At 44.7% G+C, this 24003-nt stretch overlaps 2 protein-coding genes across 8 annotated transcripts in view; one reads left to right on the forward strand and one right to left on the reverse strand.

Moving 5' to 3' along the window:
* Positions 1 to 24003, forward strand: part of LOC130291454 (inositol-tetrakisphosphate 1-kinase-like) — a 236600-nt gene that overhangs the window by 116962 nt on the left and 95635 nt on the right. The gene's annotated exons all lie outside the window — the stretch shown is intronic.
* Positions 1 to 24003, reverse strand: part of LOC130291456 (calpain-1 catalytic subunit-like) — a 127053-nt gene that overhangs the window by 36093 nt on the left and 66957 nt on the right. The window contains exons 10-15 of the mRNA XM_056540195.1: positions 15900 to 15985; positions 15715 to 15786; positions 9635 to 9801; positions 6166 to 6329; positions 4455 to 4663; positions 1782 to 1818 (exon numbers count right to left, since the gene is read on the reverse strand). Coding sequence (XP_056396170.1) covers positions 1782 to 1818; positions 4455 to 4663; positions 6166 to 6329; positions 9635 to 9801; positions 15715 to 15786; positions 15900 to 15985 — 735 coding nt within the window. The remainder of the gene's footprint in view (positions 1 to 1781; positions 1819 to 4454; positions 4664 to 6165; positions 6330 to 9634; positions 9802 to 15714; positions 15787 to 15899; positions 15986 to 24003) is intronic.

Consider the following 24003-nt stretch of genomic DNA (forward strand, 5'->3'; position numbering starts at 1 on the left):
GTCACAAAACACCAGTATTTCTCAAAGCTTGTCCTCATGTATCCCCGACAGGACAGGTTTCCAGGATTTCCCCATGACATGGGTATTATTATTATCAGTAAAACTGCTCCCATTGGGATATCCTAAAATCATGACCTTTAGGAGATACATAAAGGAGAATTCCCATGTCAATATGTATAGGATAAGGGATAACAAGCAGATCAGTGGTGGTTAGACCTCTGGGACCCCCACCGATTGCAAGAACAGGGACATAATTGTCCCCCATATGAACTATGTGCACTGCATTCTATGTGTAGGGGATAACAAGCTAAGATGGCAATAACCCTTTAAAGGGGTACTCCGGCCCCAAGACATCTTATCCCCTATCCAAAGGATAGGGGATAAGATGTCTGATCGCGGGGGTCCCACTGCTGGGGACCCCCGCAATCCAGCATGCAGCACCCACCTGTAAGCACTGCAGGAAGCGCTGGAGGCTCTCAGTGTTATGCCTCCCAACCACAGGGACCGAGTATCGTGATGTCACGACTCCGTCCCTCAATGCCCCCTCAATGCAAGTCTATGGGAGGGGGCGTGACGGCCGTGTGGTCTCCAATCAATTTTAAATGCAATGTATTTGATGTCTTGGGGCCGGAGTACCCCTTTAAAGGTGGATCTGATTGAGAAAACCCATTTTTTAAAAGCTACCAATTGCTGCATGCGAAATGTAACATAACATGCCTGCCATTCAAGTGAATGGTCAGTCACGTATAATATGGTTGACACGCCCCCTCCCATAGACTTGCATTAAGGGGGCGTGGTGTGACATCCCAAGGGGCATGGTCATGGCGTTACGACCTCCACAGCCCGCACCCAGCGTTGGGAACAAAATGTTCCGAGCAGTGGAGTACCCCTTCAAGTGGCTATATCAATGTATAGCAAACACATAGACAGTGCACACTGGCTCTCACGCTCTATGGTATTCCTCTAGCACAGATAGCCTGGAGTCCTGGCCACATATCAACATGTATAGTTTTTCCAAAAGGAATGATCCAGCAAAGGGAAACTTCAGTAAACCTTCGGTTCTTTAAAAACGTGCACATCCATGGACACAGGAACTATAATCCGACGTGTTTCGGTCAATTTATAACCTAATCAGGGACCATGGTGCATGATTAAGGTCATGCATTGACCAAAATGCGTCAGATTATAGTTCCTGTGTCCATGGATGTTTTTACAGATCATCAACAAAAACTAATTTTTCAGAATTTTTCTTATTGCTGGATCATTCCTTTTGGAAAAAACTATGCATTTTATTTCTATGTAGGTGTTTAGAAAAGCAAAGTTAGTCAATTCTTGTTTTAGAAGGACAAGCAGCCATCTAATACTGGCCTTATGCATTAGGTTAGCTGTCGGCCAAATGTTCTTTAGGCCAACAGCTATCTTTCCCCTTCCACCACACACATGTACGCTCGGCCAAGCATATGTGTATTCTCAGTGTGTAGAGGGCAGAAAGCCACTGCCAGACACCTCATGCAAGTAGTTTATTGCCCTAAAAACAAACATTTTTGGGAAACTGAAAACCAGATACAGTATATAAAATAATTATATAGTGCAGAGTTTTCCAACCAGTGTGTGCCTCCAGCTGTTGCAAAACTACAACTTCCAGCATGCCCGGACAGCCTTCAGCTGTCCGGGCATGCTGGGAGTTATAGTTTTGCAACAGCTGGAGGCACACTGGTTGGGAAACACTGCTGTACTGTAAAATGCTTTCTGTTATGAAGTTATGAATATAATACACTTACCGCAATTTCACTGCAATTCCCATTACTTTCTATTGGCCTAAAAAATTGTAAGAGAACAAATATATCCATCAGGAATGATAAGGAGGTTCATGTTTATTCTTCCTTTGTGGCAAAACTGCTTTATTCCATTGCACATTTGTGCCTATTGAAAAACCCAAACGGGACCTTCATCTTCATACCATCACACCCCAACTTCCAGGCCCAGCAGAGCCCACAGCTTGGTACCCCCTGACCCCTTTTCCATTACTGAATGTTTCCTCCTTACTTGCTCGATTAGCTGGGATCTCATGGGCTGCCTCCACTCAAAGGTACATACACCTGAGTACTACACAGCACATATAAAGGGGTACTCTGGAGGGGGGGAAAAGTGTTTTCAAATCAACTGCTGCCAGAAAAGCCTTCCAGTACTTATAAGATGCTGTATTCTCCTGAAAATGTTCTGTAATTCTTTCCAGTCTGACCACAGTGCTCTCTGCTGCCACCTCTGTCCATGTCAGTAACTCTCGAGGTTTGCCATGGGGATTTTCTCCTGTTCTGAACAGTTCCTGACACAGACAAAGGGTGGCAGCAAAGAGCTTTGCAATCAGACTGGAAATAACTACACAACTTACTGGGGAGCATACAGCAGCTTATAAGTACTGGAAGGATTAAAGGGGTCCGCCTCTAGAAAACATTATTTTTTTAAATCAACTGGTGCCAGAACGTTAAACAGATTTGTAAATTACTTCTATTTAAAAATATTAACCCTTTGAGTACTTATCAGCTGCTGTATGCTCCAGCGGAAGTTCTTTTCTTTTTTGAATTTCCTTTCTGTCTGACCACAGTCCTCTCTGCTGACATTTTAGAAACTGTCCAGAGTAGGAACAAATCCCTATAGCAAATCTATCCTGCTCTGCACAGTTCCTGGCATGGACAGAGGTTTCAGCAGAGAGCACTGTGGTCAGACAGAAAGGAAATTCAAAAAGAAAAGAACTTCCTCGGGAACATAAAGCAGCTGATAAGTACTGGAAGGGTTAATATTTTTAAATAGAAGTCATTTTCAAATCTGTTTAACTTTCTGGCACCAGTTGATTTAAAAAAACATGTGGGGTCAGATGCAGGAGCAGGACACTAGTATTTGCGGGTTGGGTCAGCGGCGGATCCACAGCGTGAAATACGCTGTGGATCCATTACATGTGACCCTATCCTAAAAGATCCTTTTTTAGGTTTTACTTTCGGTTTCCTTTCTGCCACTATTTCGCATGCGCTGCTTCCAGGGTACACCAGGAGATGTGAAGTTAAATCTCTCTGCTTGCAAAAGAGATCTTACAGGGGAGAAAGATCAGTGGGGGACATGTATCAAAGATTTTACCCCTGTTTTGTGTGTATTTTTTTGCGCAAAATTTTGCGCAAGCCCTTTTTTTGCACATTTTTTGCGCACGTTTTGGTAGAGCATGTCCTCCAGATGTGGCTGAATCAAGGTACCTTGGAGTGACATCTATAGTACACATGGATTTATTAACTGCGTACTTTTCCCTTACCCCAAAAATTTTGCCGCAAGAGCAGTTTTTTTTTGCGCAAATATAAGCCATCTTGGACTAAACGTAGCAAGATAATGATCTAAATCATCGATTCTATTTTCCAAAGAGTGGATTGAGGAGATTACTACATTTACCCGCAATTTATGAAGCTCATTGAGCTTGATTGATAAATTTAGCGCTTCTGCGCATAATTTAGAATTCGGGAATAGAAGTAAACTGCTTCTACCATACACAAATAATGATACATGTCCCCCAGTATGCATAAGGAGGGTGTTTATTCTGGATCAGGGTTGGACGTTATGGTGCACTCAGGGCTTGGGAACACCTAGCGCACCAAGCTAATTTCTTTGCATAAACCCCAAAAATGGCAATAACGTAAAAATGGAGCCATGGAACGAAAAAACGGTAAAGACCATTGGCATCATCGTCACTAGCACTACAAGCCTATATCAACAGGTCAGTGCAGGTGTTACTGATGACAGGTTCCCTTTAAAGGAGTTATCCAGGAATAGAAAAACAGAAGTAATTTCTTTAAAAAAAACAGCTCCATGTTTGTTCCCAGGTTGTGTGTGGTATTTCAACTTGGCTCTTTTCATGTTAACAGAACCGAGCTGCAGAAGCACACCCAACCTGGAGACAGATGGGGAGTGGTTTTTGGAGAAAAAAAAAAAACAGTCTGTTTCTCAATTCCTGGATAACCCCATTAATTCCTGTTGAGCGCCATCACAGACTGAAGGAAACAAGACACAATTCCCATTAAATTCACTAGGTTGTCCATGTAAAGCCTGGACCTTACTGGTCCTCCAGAAAGGGGGACACTTCACTAAAGTTATACATTACTTTTAGAGATGAGCGAACTTACAGTAAATTCGATTCGTCACGAACTTCTCAGCTCGGCGGTTGCTGACTTTTCCTGCATAAATTAGTTCAGCTTTCCGGTGCTCCGGTGGGCTGGAAAAGGTGGATACAGTCCTAGGAAAGAGTCTCCTAGGACTGTATCCACCTTTTCCAGCCCACGAGAGCACCGGAAAGCTGAACTAATTTATGCAGGAAAAGTCAGCAACCGCCGAGCCGAGAAGTTCGTGACGAATCGAATTTACTGTAAGTTCGCTCATCTCTAATTACTTTTGTACTGTTTTTCTCCTTCTTTTACCTGGAACTGTTTCCCTTCTCAGTTAGGACTCGTATCAGGAACTCTCCCTCATCAGAGTCTTTCTCTAAGGACGGGATGACTATGTAGCGCCCGGGCGGCAGGCTGGAGCACAGGACGACTTCCCGGTGGTTTTCACACGGTCCAGCACTAAGGAGGGGCTGGGAGGAGCGGAGGACATCTTGAAATAGATAGGCATGGCTGTCATCTCCCTGATAAAGTACACGCAAAAAAAAAGTTTCACGTTAAAGCATAAAATAGCCAGTTGCGATCCTGTTCACCACAATATGGAGCTCAATGAATTACATGATTTGAAGATATGTAATAATCTGATTAGTTGATACAGTGTTTCCCAACCAGGGTGCCTCCAGCTGTTGCAAAACTACAACTCCCAGCATGCCCGGACAGCCTTTGGCTGTCCGGGCATGCTGGAAGTTGTAGTTTTGCAACAATTAGAGGCACACTAGTTGGGAAAAACTGCTCTAAATAGTACCAGACCTATGCATTACTTGAGAACCAGTGGTAAAGAGAAAGCTTATATCTAAATTATTAACTAGAGGCAGCAGGGGTTATTTTAGGAAATTGCTCAAAAAACCCTTTTTCCTTTATCTTCTAAGCACTGTCCAGAATTATCATAACAGTGGTGCAATGTAAACACTATATTATATGACAGTGTTATTTCAGCACAGTATAGAGGCATTGCATTGGCATTGTACAGAAGCATTTAGACATAGCATAGAAGTATAAAAGTGCCTTAGAATCCGAGTAATTCATATATATATATATATATATATATATATATATATATATATACGCTGACACTGATGCTCGCTGAGCCTGCAGGACAGCTTGACTATCTTGGAACTTGTTTGGGGCTGCTTATCCACCATCCAGACTTCCAGACTATCCTACGTTGACACATTTCATACATTTTTCTTTTCCGTCCACGCCCATGGAGATTAACTACAGTGCCAGGGGTTGCAAACTTCTTTATAATGTTGCACACTGTGGACAAAGGCAATTCTAGATCTCTGGAGATGGACTTGTAACCTTGAGATTGTTGATATTTTCCCACAATTTTCATCCTCAAGTCCTTAGACAGGTCTCTCCTCCTCTTTCTGTTGTCCATGCTCAGTGTAGCACACACAGTCACACAATGCAAAGACAAAGTGAACTTCTCTCCTTTTTAATCTGCTTTCAGGTGGGATTTTTATATTGCCCACACCTGTTACTTGCCCCAGGTGAGTTTAAAGGAGCATCACATGCTTGAAACAATCTTATTTATCCACCATTTTGAAAGGGTGCCAATAATCCCAGCCCATAATGTCCAGCCCATTTTTGGAGTTTGGTGACATTATGTCCAATTTGCTTTTTCCCTCCCTTTTTGGTTTGGTTCCAATACACACAAAGGGAATAAACATGTGTATAGCAAAACGTGTTACTGTAATCCTTTTCTGTGAGAAATACTTCATTTTATTGAAAAATTCCAGGGGTGCCAACATTTACGTCCATATATATATCTCGATTACAGGGGAAATTCATCAAAGCCTGTGAAGACGGAATGTTAACTGGTTGCTCATTGCAACCAATACGATTGCTTCTTTCTTTTTAACAAGGCCTCTAAAAAATGAAAGAAGTGATCTCATTGGTTGCTAACTGGTCAAATTTTCCTCAGCACAGATTTGGATAAATCTCCCCCTATATGTTTATATACCTGAAATATATGGCATGCTACGCGAATGTGTCCAGTCTTCCGCAACCTCTGATGTTTCTGCATGACGGATACAATAAAGCTGCAAGATGTTTGGGGTTCAGAATTGTCATTAGCATCATTATTTCCTATAGTGAGGGAAAATTGGGGGTTCATCCAGTAAAAATCTGTAAAACAAAGCAATTTGGGGGATTAAGCCATCCTTTTTCTTACAGAATTTTCTTTACATATCCATGTCCCCTTGTTGATAGGGGTCATGTATGCAGAGATTCACACTTTTCCGTTGCTACACCTGCCAAGTACTTTAAAGGGGTACCCCGGCGCTTAAACATCTTATCCCCTATCCAAAGAATAGGGGATAAGATGCCTGATCGCGGGGGTCCCGCTGCTGGGGACCCCCATGATCTTGAACGCCGCACCCCGTTAGAATCAGCCCCCGGAGTGTGTTCGCTCGGGTCTGATTACTGTCAATCACAGGGCCGGAGCGTTGTGACGTCAAGGCTCCGCCCCGTGTGACGTCACGCTCCGCCCCCTCAATGCAAGCCATAGGCTTGCATTGAGGGGGGCGGAGCGTGACGTCACACGGTGCGGAGCCTTGACATGACAACGCTCCGGCCCTGTGTTCGACAGTTATCAGACACAGAGTGAACACGCTCCGGGAACTGATTTTAACGGGGTGCGGCGTGCAAGATGATGGGGGTCCCCAACAGTGGGACCCCCGCGATCAGGCATCTTATCCCCTATCCTTTGAATAGGGGATAAGATCTCTAAGTGCCGTAGTACCCCTTTAATGCAGAGGCATTGCAGCCCATTGGAACTATACAAAATGCAATTTTGCATTTGGATTTAGGAAGTTCTTGGCGCACTACATTCAGAGAGCTGTAATATGGCTCCTTTTTAGAATTTATAGAATGGCCACAAGACCTGAACCTTAGGTGAACTACGTATGATTTTCCTGCAGGTCTTGTAGCCATGATACAAGACCATAAAATGGGTCCATTACAGCTTTCTCTGCATGGCCCTAAAGTAACTGATGGCAGAAAGTTAAACAGATTTGTAAATTACTTCTATTTAAAAATATTTAGCCTTCCAGTACTTATCAGCTGCTGTATGCTTCAGAGGAAGTTGTGTAGTTCTTTCCAGTCTGACCACAGTGCTCTCTGCTGCCAACTTTGTCCATGTCAGGAACTGTCCAGAGCAGGAGAGATTTGCTATGGGGATTTGCACATACTCAGAACAGTTCCTGACATGGACAGAGGTGTCAGCAGAGAGCACTGTGGTTAGACTGGAAGGAACTACATAACTTTCTCTGGAACATACAGCAGCTGATAAGTACTGGAAGGCTCAAGATTTTTATATAGAAGTAATTTACAAATCTGTTTAATCTTCTGGCACCAGTTGATTTGAAAACATTTGTTTTCCACTGGAGTACTCCTTTAATATCACTTTTGGTAGACCCAATTTTTTTATACATGCTACTTATCAGATAACTAAAAGCATGACAATACACAAAAGGGCCTATCCCAGAAAAGCAACCACTGAATATAAAGCGCACACCACTGAATATAAAGCGCACACCACTGAACTAACAATTATAACAAGTTTTTATTCCATATAAAAAACGACATTCATTAATGGTCACAAAGACAATTAAAAACATTAAAATTCCTCACTAGGAGCCACAGCACTCCCTCGGAGCAGGGCCATGAACCCCCACTGCCGAGGTATAACCCCGTCCTGCTATATGATGGTAAATTATACACAAGGCTCCCAATTGCTATGCTGTTGCTGCTATAATTGTTTTTGTGACCATTAATGAATGCCGTTTTTGATATGAAATAAAAACTTGTTATAATTGTTAGTTCAGTGGTGTGGGCTTTATATTCAGTGTTTGCCTCTTTATATTCAGTAGAAATAACAATGGAATTCCAGGATGTGGACAGGATACACGGGCGCTCAACCACCAGGTAGTAGGATAAAATGTTTATTCACCCATAATGCAACGCGTTTCACAGCACAACTGCTTCATCAGGCATCGCCTGATGAAGCAGCTGTTCTGTGAAACGCGTTGCATTATGGGTGAATAAACGTTTTATCCTACTACCTGGTGGTTGAGCGCCCGTGTATCTCGTCCACATCCTGGAGTTCCATTGTTATTTCTGCTATATCTGACGAGACGTGGAGTGGCTGCTGACACCTTCTTTGTATTCCACACTTTGATCCATTGTTGCACTTGGTGGAGTGTAACCCTCTGTGGTAAGGGCAATATCCACCTGCATTATTCCTTTGTGCAACAATAGTACCACACTATGGAGCGCTGTCTGTCTTTTGTTTCATTCTCTTTATATTCAGTGGCCTCTTTTCTGGGATAGGTTGTACATACTTTCACTGAAAGTAGCACCCCGTTTTCAATATTGTGGTTGAGCCCCCGTTTTTTTCTTTGTAGAATATACAAAAGGGTACACATCCACTGCAAGCCTACAATGGTTTTTCAGTAACCAAACTCTAAGCACAGTTATGGGGTCACCATTGTGCTCTTCTCTTCTGCCATCACTATATATCATAAGATCACTTTACAGTCTACACTTTGGACCATCATGTAGATGTTTTAAAAAACAAGCAATGCTTCAAGTACATTTTAAGTACTGCTTTGCAACGTTTGGTAATGGCATCTACTTCTTGGACATGTTGACAGGTACATCAAGGTGCCAGAGTAAAGAAAATTGGGCCTTTCTTCTAGATCTATAGCAACTTTTTTCATTCAAAAAATGTCATTTGTCAAGCCAAAATTCTAAAGACAAGGCCATGTTTTGGGCCTAAACTTTTCTTTGTTTTGCCTTATTTAAATATAGATCTGGAATAAAGATGGAATTCTCTTTACCCTGGTATCTTGGACTCCTTATATTTTAATGTAAGCATGGCTGGGTGGAAGACCATACCAACTTAAAGGGGTATTCCAGGAAAAAACGTTTTTATATATATCAACTGGCTCCAGAAAGTTAAACAGATTTGTAAATGACTTCTATTAAAAAAAAATCTTAATCCTTTCAGTATTTATGAGCTTCTGAAGTTGAGTTGTTCTTTTCTGTCTAAGTGCTCTCTGATGACACGTGTCTCGGGAACCGCCCAGTTTAGAAGAGGTTTGCTATGGGGATTTGCTTCTAAACTGGGCAGTTCCTGAGACAGGTGTCATCAGAAAAGAACAACTCAACTTCAGAAGCTCATAAGTACTGAAAGGATTAAGATTTTTTTATAGAAGTAATTTACAAATCTGTTTAACTTTCTGGAGCCAGTTGATATTTAAAAAAAAATAAAAATTTTCCTGGATAACCCCTTTAAGCACAAAGACTTACAATTGGTGCATGGGACAAACTTGTAACGTATGACATGTCAGTCAAAAAGATTACACACATTTTTTGACTGTAGGACACAGACAAATAAAAGGTCTAAAATATGGTCTTTTTGTCCTTACCACTGCTGATATTGCAGCCCCCTGCAGACAATCCTTTCACCCAGCGTCCTTCATAAGAAGTGTATTCCCAAGGCTTAGCTGCTGCATCAATTCTCAGAATACTCTGTGGCCCCAAGTGACATATCTCCAGAAAATGGAAATTCTTTTGGAAGTCCTCAATTGCCATCCTGCATGAGGAAAGACATTACTGCAATGTTCATACCCGGTTTTCATGTCCTTTATTATCTTGTGTCCTACCCATGTACTATGATGGTATGAGCATTGCCCACCATTCTGTACCTACAGGTCATATCAATTTGGAACCAAACCGTATATAACTGTCACGATGCCGGCTGGCAGGAGGTGGATCCTCTGTGCCAGAGAGGGATAGCGAGGACCGTGCTAGTGGACCGGTTCTAAGACACTACTGGTTTTCACCAGAGCCCGCCGCAAAGCGGGATGGTCTTGCTGCGGCGGTAGTGACCAGGTCGTATCCACTAGCAACGGCTCACCTCTCTGGCTGCTGAAGATAGGCGAGGTACAAGGGAGTAGGCAGAAGCAAAGTCGGACGTAGCAGAAGGTCGGGGGCAGGCGGCAAGGTTCGTAGTCAGGGGAGATAGCAGAAGTTCTGGTACACAGGTTTTTTAGACACACAAAACGCTTTCACTAGGCACAAGGGCAACAAGATCCGGCAAGGAAGTGCATGGGAGGAGGTTAGATATAGTCAGGGACCAGGTGGGAGCCAATTAAGCTAATTGGGCCAGGCACCAATCATTGGTGCACTGGCCCTTTAAGTCTCAGGGAGCTGGCGCGCGCGCGCCCTAGAGAGCGGAGCCGCGCGCGCCAGCACATGACAGCAGGGGACGGGAACGGGTAAGTGACCTGGGATGCGATTCGCGAGCGGGCGCGTCCCGCTGTGCGAATCGCATCCCCAACGGCCATGACAGAGCAGCGCTCCCGGTCAGCGGGACTGACCGGGGAGCTGCAGGGAGAAAGACGCCGTGAGCGCTCCGGGGAGGAGCGGGGGCCCGGAGCGCTAGGCGTAACAGTACCCCCCCCCTTAGGTCTCCCCTTCTCTTTGTCCGGTAACTGCCTCCCCTGGGATGAGGACACCGGGAAAGGATGGAGGGATTCCTCAACGGCAGGCAGAACCGCAGGAGTAGGAATGGGGAGAGAGGGCAGAGGGCGAGACCTGGCACGGGGCAGTGTGACACCAGGACGAGGGCCATGAGGGGACACAGAGGCTTGCCTGATGGGACTGGGAGGGGGGGAGGGGCATTTCCTGTGGCAGGCAGAGTCCTTAATGACCTTAGGGGGACCGGATACAGGAGGAACCACAGGGTCACGGCAGGGAGTACTGGGAACCGGTTGAAGGCAGTCCTTGGAACAAGAGGGACCCCAACTCTTGATCTCCCCAGTGGACCAATCCAGGGTTGGGGAATGGTGTTGAAGCCAGGGTAGTCCAAGGAGAACTTCAGAAGTGCAATTAGGAAGGACAAAAAATACAATTTCCTCGTGATGAGGTCCGATGCACATTAGGAGGGGCTCCGTGCGGTAACGCACGGTGCAATCCAACCTGGCTCCGTTGACCGCGGAAATGTGGAGTGGCTTGACAAGACGGGTCACCGGAATGCGGAATTTATTCACAAAGGACTCCCGAATAAAATTCCCAGAAGCTCCAGAGTCCAGGCAGGCCACGGCTGAGAGGGGAGAGCTGGCTGAAGTAGAAATCCGAACAGGCACCGTGAGACGTGGAGAAGCCGACTTGGCATCAAGAGACGCCACACCCACGAGAGCTGGGTGCGAGCGTGCGTTTCCCAGACGTGGAGGACGGATTGGGCAATCCACCAAAAAATGTTCAGTACTGGCACAGTACAGACAAAGATTCTCTTCCTTACGGCGATTCCTCTCTTCCAGGGTCAGGCGAGACCGATCCACTTGCATGGCCTCCTCGGCGGGAGGCCTAGGCGCAGATTGCAGTGGAGACTGTGGGAGAGGTGTCCAGAGATCTAAGTCTTTTTCCTGGCGGAGCTCTTGATGCCTCTCAGAAAAATGCATGTCAATGCGAGTGGCTAGATGAATGAGTTCATGCAGGTTAGCAGGAGTCTCTCGTGCGGCCAGAACATCTTTAATGTTGCTGGATAGGCCTTTTTTAAAGGTCGCGCAGAGAGCCTCATTATTCCAGGATAGTTCAGAAGCAAGAGTACGGAATTGTATGGCGTACTCGCCAACGGAGGAATTACCCTGGACCAGGTTCAGCAGGGCAGTCTCAGCAGAAGAGGCTCGGGCAGGTTCCTCAAAGACACTTCGAATTTCCGAGAAGAAGGAGTGTACAGAGGCAGTGACGGGGTCATTGCGGTCCCAGAGCGGTGTGGCCCATGACAGGGCTTTTCCAGACAGAAGGCTGACTACGAAAGCCACCTTAGACCTTTCAGTAGGAAACTGGTCCGACATCATCTCCAAGTGCAGGGAACATTGCGAAAGAAAGCCACGGCAAAACTTAGAGTCCCCATTAAATTTGTCCGGCAAGGACAGGCGGAGGCTAGGAGCGGCCACTCGCCGCGGAAGGGGTGCAGGAGCTGGCGGAGGAGATGGTTGTTGCTGCTGTAGCTGTGACTGTACTTGCTGTAGTTGTGACTGGAGTTGCTGTGTCATGGTGGTCAAGTACGACAGCTGGTGATCTTGTTGCGCTATCTGTTGCGACTGCTGGGCGATCTGACGAGCTTGCTGGGCGACCAGCGTAGGGAGGTCAGCGACAACTGGCAGAGGAACTTCAGCGGGATCCATGGCCGGATCTACTGTCACGATGCCGGCTGGCAGGAGGTGGATCCTCTGTGCCAGAGAGGGATAGCGAGGACCGTGCTAGTGGACCGGTTCTAAGACACTACTGGTTTTCACCAGAGCCCGCCGCAAAGCGGGATGGTCTTGCTGCGGCGGTAGTGACCAGGTCGTATCCACTAGCAACGGCTCACCTCTCTGGCTGCTGAAGATAGGCGAGGTACAAGGGAGTAGGCAGAAGCAAAGTCGGACGTAGCAGAAGGTCGGGGGCAGGCGGCAAGGTTCGTAGTCAGGGGAGATAGCAGAAGTTCTGGTACACAGGTTTTTTAAACACACAAAACGCTTTCACTAGGCACAAGGGCAACAAGATCCGGCAAGGAAGTGCATGGGAGGAGGTTAGATATAGTCAGGGACCAGGTGGGAGCCAATTAAGCTAATTGGGCCAGGCACCAATCATTGGTGCACTGGCCCTTTAAGTCTCAGGGAGCTGGCGCGCGCGCGCCCTAGAGAGCGGAGCCGCGCGCGCCAGCACATGACAGCAGGGGACGGGAACGGGTAAGTGACCTGGGATGCGATTCGCGAGCGGGCGCGTCCCGCTGTGCGAATCGCATCCCCAACGGCCATGACAGAGCAGCGCTCCCGGTCAGCGGGACTGACCGGGGAGCTGCAGGGAGAAAGACGCCGTGAGCGCTCCGGGGAGGAGCGGGGGCCCGGAGCGCTAGGCGTAACAATAACATTCTAGATTCTACCTCAATTTACCTTTACTTTTCCATATGCCTAACTTACCTGTCTATTAACCCTTTACTTCTCCTTATAGCATTCCTCCCTTGATCACTCTTCCAAAGCTCATTCTCTTATACCCATGCAAGTTACTCTTTCATAATATACACCATCCTTTAGCAAAGACAATTTGATGATTAGATATAATCTGATGCCAAATTTTATTTGCTTGAAAAATATAAAATATGGTAGAGTAACTTGCATGGGTATAAGAGAATGAACTTTGGAAGAATGATCCAGGGTAAGGGATGTTTTTGATTACTGTTGGGCCTCAAGACCATGGGTTGGGAATTTTCAGGAGGTATTTGAGCCCATACACATGTGCAATTTGGTTGAACTATTGGGCAGGGACAATTTTGAGTAAGGCCACAAAACCAATTTCAGCTGACAATACAGTTGGATATTTTATCAAGGATTCAGATAATAGGGTCACCCTTAATGAGTCGAAAATCTTTCTGTGATGTCCCACTACGGGATATGCTCCTACAGTCCTGTCGGGTTGAGTCCCTGTACGTCCTCAGGACTCACCTGCAGTGTTCCCCCATAATGTGTCTAAGTTATGTACTAAGGGTAAAGGACCTTTGATATGGTCACATGGTTGTTAGTCACATGATAAGGGTTGTCACATGTTTAAGTCATATGTTTTTTTACCCAGAGAGCACCAGGTGACCAGATGACCCGCAGCTAGCCTATGGGCTCCTTGCTCAGTCCCCCTTTATAAGAGGGGGAGGTACTACAATCTCTCTCTTAGATCCTGAGGTCAAGTCCAGTCCAGACGTGTCAGAGCCAATGTCCAGCACATCTAGGGGCCTCAAGCCTAAATTGCAGCCACAAGTCCGTAAGTCAAGTCATCTCTGTCTGCTGTCACTATCTTTAGTCAAGTCAAGTCAGCTATAGTCAGCGTGGCTGCGCTAAAGTCTGCCAAGTCACTGCAAGTCCCAGCAAGCTGCGAGGTCCCTCGTGTTACTGGTCACCTCTCTGGGAACCCTACTACCCTGTAAACACTGTTATACCTGTTCCACCTCAGTAAAAGCTACCGTTAACCTGGCCTTGGACTATTATTTACCTCTGCCTAACCTAGGACTAAAGGGATTACCTTCGGGTGGTTACATAGGCAAACCACGCCGCGGCGTCACGAACACTAAGGGGTTGACACCATCTACCCCTGGGCAACACCATCTGCCCCTACACCTCGCATCGCACCCCGTGACACACCACATTTCCTCTAATGTCTATGGTAATCTTTAAGACAAAAAAAAACTTTCTTACTAATAAAAAGGCAATGGAATAGTAGGTATTTGGACCCTATGGGCTGTGATCTAGTAATCAATAGCAACTTAGAATTCTCTCATTTATGGTGGCATTATCCATACCTTTACTTATTGCTGCTGCTTCGGCTTTCTGTCATGAGTTGTTGGGGCCCATCTAGTTTTCCTATGGTTCCCTATGAAGTCTAGTTATGCCAATGGAAATTACTTCAACCTCTATTAGTTCCATAGATTTTTAAATTTCAATTCTTGTACGGGGGCTATAAGCAGTTTTCGGAGATCAAAATATTTATGGCCGAGTGTGGGGGGGGGGGCCAACATTATTATTTTGCCCTTTTTATTTACCTAAAATTGGCTACAAATAAAGAAAATATTTATTCATTTAAAGGGGTACTCCACTGCTCAGCATTTGGAACAAACTGGAGCCGGCGCCGGGAGCTTGTGGCATCATAGCCCCGCCCCCTCAATGCAAGTCGTCACACCCCCTCCCATAAACTTGCATTGAGGGGGCGGGTGTGACATCATGAGGGGGTGGGGCTATGACATCACGAGCTCCCAGCGCCGGCTCCAGTGTTTGGAACAGTTTGTTCCAAAAGCTGAGCAGCGGTGTACCCCTTTAACGCCTGTTGAAATAACGGCCAATGACAACAAAGGAACACATTATTTTTGGAAAATCAGCTGTTTTCTACCCAATTTTTTTAAAGGTTTAAATGATTTTTATTGGTTTTTTAGAACATTTTTACAACAAGAAATGTTGGCCAAAGAAAAAAATTAAACACGGCCAAAAGAACATTGCAAAACAATGTATCATATCCGTATAGAATTAGAATCGAACAAACACTCTGTAGTATTATAGGTTTTTCTATCTATAAAATTGAATCAAAAAAAAATTTAAAATAAATAAAAGAGCTGTTTTAGGGTTAAACGGCCAATTGTGTGTTAACATGGCCAAAATGTGCAACTTGCAGGTAAACATACCCATGTAAACAGTAAAGAGGCGGAGGTCAGTGCTGATACTGAAAGTTTGCCTTCAAAGATCTGTACCAGTGGTCTTCAACCTGCGGACCTCCAGATGTTGCAAAACTACAACTCCCAGCATGCCGTTGGCTGTCCGGGCATGCTGGGAGTTGTAGTTTTGCAACATCTGGAGGTCCGCAGGTTGAAGACCACTGATCTTTACAATTATAATTACAATAAACCCTCTAAAAAGCGGATTCACATCTTGCAGAGGTTTTTTTTTTATTTTTATTTTTTTACTTTTTTATTTTTTTTTACCAGAATTCTCCATCTTCTAATATGACATTTTCCGACTGCTCTGGGTCTGTTACATTCTGCCATTCAGGCCCCCTGGGGAAACAAAAGTATATTGGACGTGAAGATGTCATCTAGCTGTAGCTGACAGCTCATCACCTAAATGAGATAAAAATAAAAAAACTCCAGAAGGAGCGTAAAACTCCTACCCATCTCTCCATGGCCCAATCCACTCGGTGTGTCCCCAGGGGTTACGGATCCTCAGCAGTGACACAGAGCCACGTAATGTCTGAACCTGCAGGAAAAGACAGGTGCTAAAACGGTGCAGAGAAGAGTCTAGAGCGGTGGTCTACAACCTGCGGACCTCCAGATGTTGCAAAACTACAACTCCCAGCATGCCCGGACAGCCAACGGCTGTCCGGGCATGCTGGGAGTTGTAGTTTTGCAACATCTGGAGGTCCGCAGGTTGAAGACACCTGTCTAGAGTGACTGATGTAATGACTAAGTAGTAGTCATAATAATGCTAAACAATGTGCACAAAGGAGGCAAAGTGTCACTCATTACAATAGAGCTGCAGGGCACGCATTAGAACAGCTATTTCTAGCATGGACTGCGTAATTGAGCTACTACTGTAAATTGGGAGTCACAGGTTGTCATCCATTGTGCCCATCAGCTGATGAGCTTCACGCATTTGTTGTATTTTGTTCTTATTGCTTTTGCCTATTCGACTCTTTAAATTGCCTATAATTTAGTAACACTAGGAAGGATCTTTAAGGCAAAGCCAGCTCACCCCTGGTCCGGATATTGAGCACGGAAAAGTGCGGACTTGCACTTAAGCACAATGAAAAAATAGGACGGAATCCGGCTCAAATGCGGATCAAATATGCGCAGCTTTATTTCAACTTCACGCCCAAAGCAACAGGTACAAGTCGGAAATGACGCGTTTTTCGGCCAGGTGCTGGCCTTAGTCATAACTAAGTCATGACTAAGGCCAGCACCTGGCCGAAACGCGTCATTTCCAACTAGTACCTGTTGCTTTGGGCGCGATGCTGAAATAAAGCTGCGCATATTTGATCTGCATTTGAGCTGGATTCCGTCCTATTTTTTCACTAGGAAGGATGACCCATCAATGGCGGTTTAATTGGTAGTGACACTCACTGAAGAGAGCGAGCAGATCTTTACTGGGACTGCTCAGTCTTAGGTCATAGTCGCAAAATGTATTTTTGGCATTTTTACTGTTAAAGGGGTACTCCACTGGAAACCTTTATTTATTTTTATTTATAGAATGTTAAACAGATTTGTAAATGATGTGGATACAACAAACGTCAGCTCACCCACTCCTCTGCGCGGCAAATTGAAGCCCCCAACTTGAGAAGTAAAGTGCAGAAGCCAGCGGTATGATAAACTTCACCTTTTATTGTATTCCAAGATAAAACTTCGACATGAAGACGTCTCAAATCACAAACGATAAAACCTCCTGGATGAGCGACGTGACGCGTTTCAGGTCACGTGACCCTTCATCAGAGGCTTCTGATGAAGGGTCACGTGACCTGAAACGCATCACGTCGCTTATCCAGGAGGTTTTATCGTTTGTGTTTTGAGACGTCTTCATGTCGAAGTTTTATCTTGGAATACAATAAAAGGTGAAGTTTATCAAACCGCTGGCTTCTGCACTTTACTTCTCAAATTTGTAAATGACTTCTATTAAAAAAAATCTTAATCCTTCCAGTACTTATCAGCTGCTATATGCTCCACAGGAAGTTTTTTTCTTTTTGAATTTCCTTTCTGTCTGACCACAGTGCTCTCTCCTGACACCTCTGTCCATTTTAGGAAGTGTCCAGAGAAGGATAGGTTTGCTATGGGGATTTTCTCCTACTCTGGACAGTTCCTAAAATGGACAGAGGTGTTAGCAGAGAGCGCTGTGGTCAGACAGAAAAGACATTCAAAAAGAAAAGAACTTCCTGTGGAGCAAATAGCAGTTAATAAGTACTGGAAGGATTAAGATTTTTTAATAGAAGTAATTTACAAATATGCTTAACTTTCTGGCACCAGTTGATTTAAAAAAAAATTTTTTTCCAGTGGAGTGCCCCTTTAAAGGAAAACAGTCACAGTCTTCACCCTCACCAAACTCTATACACCGGGTTATAGTACGAATGAACAGGAGATTGATGCAGGGTCTCTGACTTATATACCTACCTGCAGTCCGGCATTGGTCCCTCTGAAGGTCCACATCTTTCTAGGCTGAATTGCGTGCTGGAGGCGGGCCAGCCGGCTGGATTTGAGTATTCATGAGCGCTGGTCATGTGAGCGCTTGTGCGGACCTTCGGAGGGACCGGACGCCGGACTTCAGGTAGGTATATAAGTAAGAGACCCCGCATCAATCTCCTGTTCATTCGTACTATAACCCGGTGTATTGGGTTCAGGGTGGGTGAATGGTTGACCGTTTTCTTTTAATAAAATTGATTTTAAAAAATTGTCTGTTTTTTTTTTTCATTTGAACTCAATAGTAAAACATCCAGTACTCAGTGTATAATTAAAGGGGTACTCCTGTGAAAAACTGCTGACATCATGACCACAGTGCTCTCTGCTGACATCTCTGTCCATTTTATGAACTGTCCAGAACAGCATATGTTTGCTATGGGGATTTCCTTTTACCCTGGACAGTTCCTAAAAATGGACAAAGATGTCAGCAGAGAGCACTGTGCTCATGATGTCAGCAGAGAGCTCTGTGTTTCAAAAAGAAAAGAATTTCCACTGTAGTATTCAGCAGCTAATAAGTACAGGAAGGATTAAGATTTTTTAATAGAAGTAATTTACAAATCTTCTTAACTTTCTGGCACCAGTTAATTAAAAAAAAAAGTTTTTCACCGGAGTACCCCTTTAATTATTATGCTCTCTTTTTAGGCAGATAATGGCTGTAGAATCAGACATTTTTTTTAAACTGGCATTTCTAGTTTAACATTTTTAACAGATGTAAACATTTTATGAAGATGGCCTTAAACTGCTAGCGAGAGCAACACGTCCTTTATATTTCTCATTCTTTTTAAATACACTTCTGGCTTTGGCTGAAAACTGCCAAGTGTATTTCCAGCCTTAGGGCCCATTCACACTATTGATTTTGCGCTCGGAATTAATCCAGAACAGAATCCCCTTGTAGCGGAATCTTATTGATCTCAATGGGCTTCTGCTGCTTTGCACACATTACAGACATTTTGCTGCAGAACTTCCTATGTGGATCCAGATTCCAACAAAAAGAATGAACATGTTTATTCTTTCGCTGGAATTCTACCCTGGAAAATCCCATTTTTAATGTTTTTTTAAATTGCAGGGGGGTTTCCCTTGCAAATTCCGCACAAAATTTTCCCAGTTTAGGTGATGCAGATCCGCTGTTGGAATTCAGCAAGGATATTCCTTGCTGAATTTCAGTTGTGTGCATTGGCCCTAAAAGGGATACTCTGGGGAAAAACAAATGTTTTCAAATCAACTGGTGACAGAAAGTTAACCCCTTAAGGACCCGGGGTTTTTCCGTTTTTGCATTTTCCTCAAAAAAATCATAACTCTTTAAATCTTTCACCTAAAAATCAATTCGATGGCTTATTTTTTGCGCCACTAATTCTACTTTGTAATGACCGGTCATTTTACCCAAAAATCTACGGCGAAATGGAAAAAAAATCAATGTGAGACAAAATTGAAAAAAAAAACGCCATTTTGTAACTTTTGGGGGCTTACGTTTCTACGCAGTAAATTTTTTTCGGTAAAAATGACACCTTTTTATTCTCTAGGTCCATACGGTTAAAATGATCCCCTACTTATGTGGGTTTGATTTTGTCGTACTTCTGGAAAAAATCAAAACTACATGCAGGAAAATTTATACGTTTAAAATTGTCATCTTCTGACCCCTATAACTTTTTTATTTTTGCACGTATGGGGCGGTATGAGGGCTAATTTTTTGCGCCGTGATCTGAAGTTTTTAGTGGTCCCATTTTTGCATTGATAGGACTTATTGATGGCTTTTTATTCATTTTTTCATGATCTAAAAAGTGACCAAAAATGCACTATTTTGGACTTTGGAATTTTTTTGCGCGCACGCCATTGACCGAGCGGTTTAATTAATTATATATTTTTATAATTCGGACATTTCCGACAATGTCTTTCTCTTAAACAGATGCTTAAAGGGAACTGGTCACCAGTTTTATGCTGCCTAAATTATTGGCAGAATAAAACAAGTGCAGGCAGCGAGATGCCGACACAATATGATATACTCTGAAACGTTTGGGCATTTCAGAGAAATCATAGCTTAAAGGGGTACTCCGCTGCTCAGCATTTGGAACAAACTGTTCCGAACGCTGGAGCCGGGAGCTCGTGACATCACAGCCTCCCCCCTCATGACGCCACGTCCCGCCCCCTCAATGCAAGTCTATGGGAGGGGGCGGGACGGCTGTCACGCCCCCTCCCATAGACTTGCATTGAGGGGGTGGGGGCGTGATGTCATGAGGGGGTGGGGCTATGACATCATGAGCTCCCGGCGCCGGCTCCAGCGTTCGGAACAGTTTGTTCCAAACGTCGAGCAGCGGAGTACCCCTTTAAAGTGTACCTGTCATATCACAGAAAAAATGCTTCTATGTTACTCACTAAGTCATGCAGATGCTTTACATGTCTTAGTATGTGCCTAGCTTCTGTATTTGACACACAAATCCCTCCGTTCTGCTGCTAACTAATTCCGACATCCACTGCCTAGGAAGGGGCATGTCTAAGGCAAGCACTGAGTTCACCCTCACTCACCATGCATTCACTCTCTCCTTTAGTCTGCTGTGCTGTGCTGGGTCTCTTCATCCAATCACTGCAGGCTGCTCGGTAACCCCCACCTCTCTGTTTTCAGACAGGAGTCTAACAGACAGGACAGCAGTGCCAGCATTTCGTGGACTATGTCCCAGCCTGTGCTTCAGCTGGGACAAAGCTGATGCTGCAGCTGGACAGGATTATGTTCTGGATGGTATAGGGACACCTAGTGGTCTTTTTTATGATTTCTATAAAAACTAATAGTATATTAAGAAAGGTTATTGTTTTACCAAGATTTACAACATATAAAATGTTTTTGAATCTGACAGGGCCAATTAAAAACACCAGAACCTTTGCAGGCACTGATCAATGTTATGCCATAGCATAGCATTGATCAGTGTTATCGCTGCTTAACTGCTCTTGCCTGGATCTCAGGCACAGAGCAGTCATTCGGCGATCAGACATGGAGGAGGCAGGTAAGAGACCCTCCTCGTGTGTCCTAGCTGATCGGGACACAGCGGTTTTACCACTGTGGTCCCGATCAGCCCGACTGAGCTGCCGGGAAGCTTTCACTTTCGACGCTGTGATCAACTTTGTTCTAAAGAGTTAATGCCGGACATCTGCCTGAACGGCGATGTCCGGCATTAGCCATGGGTCCTGGCTGCTGATAGCAGCCGGGACCATGTGGGTATGATGCGTAGTTTAGCGTCAAGGGGTTAAAGCAGCACTGTCATTTGCAAACACTTTTTATATACAGTTGGGCAAAAAAGTATTTAGTCAACCACCAATTGTGCAAGTTCTCCCGCTTAAAAAGATGAGAGAGGCTGTACTTTTCATCATAGATATACCTCAACTATGAGAGACATAATGAGAAACAAAATCCATAAAATCACATTGACTGATTTTTAAAGAATTTATTTGCAAATTAAGATGGAAAATAAGTATTTGGTCAATAACAAAAGTTAATCTCAATACTTTGTTATATACCCTTTGTTGGCAATGACAACGATGAGGTCAAACGTTTTCTGTAAGTCTTCACAAGGTGTTCACACACTGTTGCTGGTATTTTGGCCCATTCCTCCATGCAGATCTCCTCTAGAGCAGTGATGTTTTGGGGCTGTCGCTGGGCAACACAGACTTTCAACTCCCTCCAAAGGTTTCCATGGGGTTGAGATCTGGAGACTGGCTAGGCCACTCCAGGACCTTGAAATGCTTCTTACGAAGCCTCTCCTTCATTGCCCCGGCGGTGTGTTTGGGATCATTGTCATGCTGAAAGACCCAGCCACATTTCATCTTCAATGCCCTTGCTGATGGACGGAGGTTTTCACTCAAAATCTAATGCGGTGGCCCGGTATAGGAGTTGTTACCCCGTACACCTGCTGCCCTGTCAGGCCCCCCCCCCCCCATTGCATCTGTTCTACTGTAATTGTATATTGTCCCCTATGTTAAGTATATAAGAATGTTGTAGCTTTAAGAAAGGTTAACATGTGATCACCAGTTGACGTGAGTTGTCATGAGATTGTTACCCAGGAGGTATCAGTGACCAAGTGACTTAAGGGTGACCAATGGGACCCCCCCCCCAGAGTCTCCCCCATAAAAGCCCTGGAAGGAGTCTCTTCTCACTCTTAGTTCCTGAGTCTTTGCTGAGGTGCAGTCGAGCCTAAGAGTCTGTTTGGAGTCATAGGAGGCATCAAGTCAAGTCTACAGCCACAAGTTATAAGTCTACAAGTAAGATAAAGTCACTTCTTAGTCTGTCTTCTGTCAAGTCAAGTCAGTCACTGTCATCTATTATCAAGTCAATGTGGCCTGCACTAAATTGTCCAAAACCACTGTGTGGTGTCCCGGTACAGGACCTGTACCATCCTTAAGTCCCCTCAGGAAGAGTCCCTTAGGTCCATTGGGCTCTCCTGCAGGACTCCCCCTTGTTGTCTCGTATAAATTCAATGTTTATTCATTATGTGTATCTATTGTTCATATGTATAAAGTTGTACAGTTTGTATAAAATGCATAGGACCTTCCTTGGTCATGTGAACTACTGTCATGTGATAAACCCAGAGTTCCATGGGCACAGGAACCCCAGGCATTAGCAACCAATGGGCTTTAGTCCAGCCCCCTAGTATATAAGGGGCTGCAGTCTCTCAGTTAGCTCTCTTAGCTCTTATATATTGGACTCAAAAGCAAGCACAACACGTCCTGTATACTGCAACTTCATCTCATCTAGGCCAAAACCTAAAGAAACGCAGCCACTTCTAAAACGTGAGTTACAATTCTCTCTACAAATCCAGTGACTACTACTCAGCTAAGGAATATATTAGTAGCACAGTGGCCTGCATGAATACCCTCATAACTACAAGTCCAAGCAAGCCTGCGAGGTATCCTGTGTCCTGGTTGCCTCTGAAGGAACTGCATGATTGTAAAGACTGTTCCCTAAGCCTTTCAAGTAAAAGTTCCAGTTTATTCAGAATCCTTGCTGTGGACATTTCTTTATGACGAAACCGTTTTTGGGTTGTTTGACGGCGGTTACCATACCGGAATAACCACATCCTGGCGTCACGAACACTAAGGGGTTAACAACATCTTGCCCCCCCAGAGTTAATACCACTAGACCCTGCTACATACTGCAACACCCCAGTCACCACAACTGCAAGTTCCAGCAAGCCCTTAAAGTCTCTGAAGTCACTGGTCACCTCCGTGGGCCCGGCTACACTGTATAGACTGTACCATCTGTCACTCAGTAAAGCTACTGTTGTCCGTAACTTGGCATCAGACTCATTGCCATCATGCCTAGCCCAGGATACCTTCGGGTGGTATTGAGGATAAACCACGCCCTGGTGTCACGAATACAAGGGGTTAATGCCATCTGCCCCTAGCGTAATTCCATCTGCCCTGCATCACACCCCATACCACATTCACAATACATGGCCCCGTTCATACTTTCCTTTACACGGATCAGTTGTCCTGGTCCCTTAGCAGAAAAACAACCCGAAAGCATGATGTTTCCATGTTTCACAGTAGGTATGGTGTTCTTTGTATGCAACTCAGCATTCTTTCTCCTCCAAACATGATGAGTTGAGTTTTTCCCAAAAAGTTCTACTTTGGTTTCATCTGACCTAATGACATTCTCCCAATACTCTTCTGGAACATCCAAATGCTCTCTAGCAAACTTCAGACAGGCCCGGACATGTACTGGCTTAAGCAGGGGGACACGTCTGGCACTGGATGATTTGAGTCCCTGGCGGCATAGTGTGTTACTGATGGTAGCCTTTGTTACTTTGGTCCCAGCTCTCTTCAGGTCATTCACTAGATCCCCCCGTGTGGTTCAGGGATTTTTGATCACTGTTCTTGTGATCATTTTGACACCACGGGGTGAGATCTTGCGTGGAGCCCCAGATCGACGGAGATTATCAGTGGTCTTGTATGTCTTCCATTTTCTAATAATTGCTCCCACAGTTGATTTCTTCACACCAAGCTGCTTGCCTATTGCGGATTCAGTCTTCCCAGCCTGGTGCAGGTCTACAATTTTGTTTCTGGTGT

Source organism: Hyla sarda, chromosome 9 (genome assembly GCF_029499605.1).
Source record: "Hyla sarda isolate aHylSar1 chromosome 9, aHylSar1.hap1, whole genome shotgun sequence".
NCBI lineage: Eukaryota > Metazoa > Chordata > Amphibia > Anura > Hylidae > Hyla > Hyla sarda.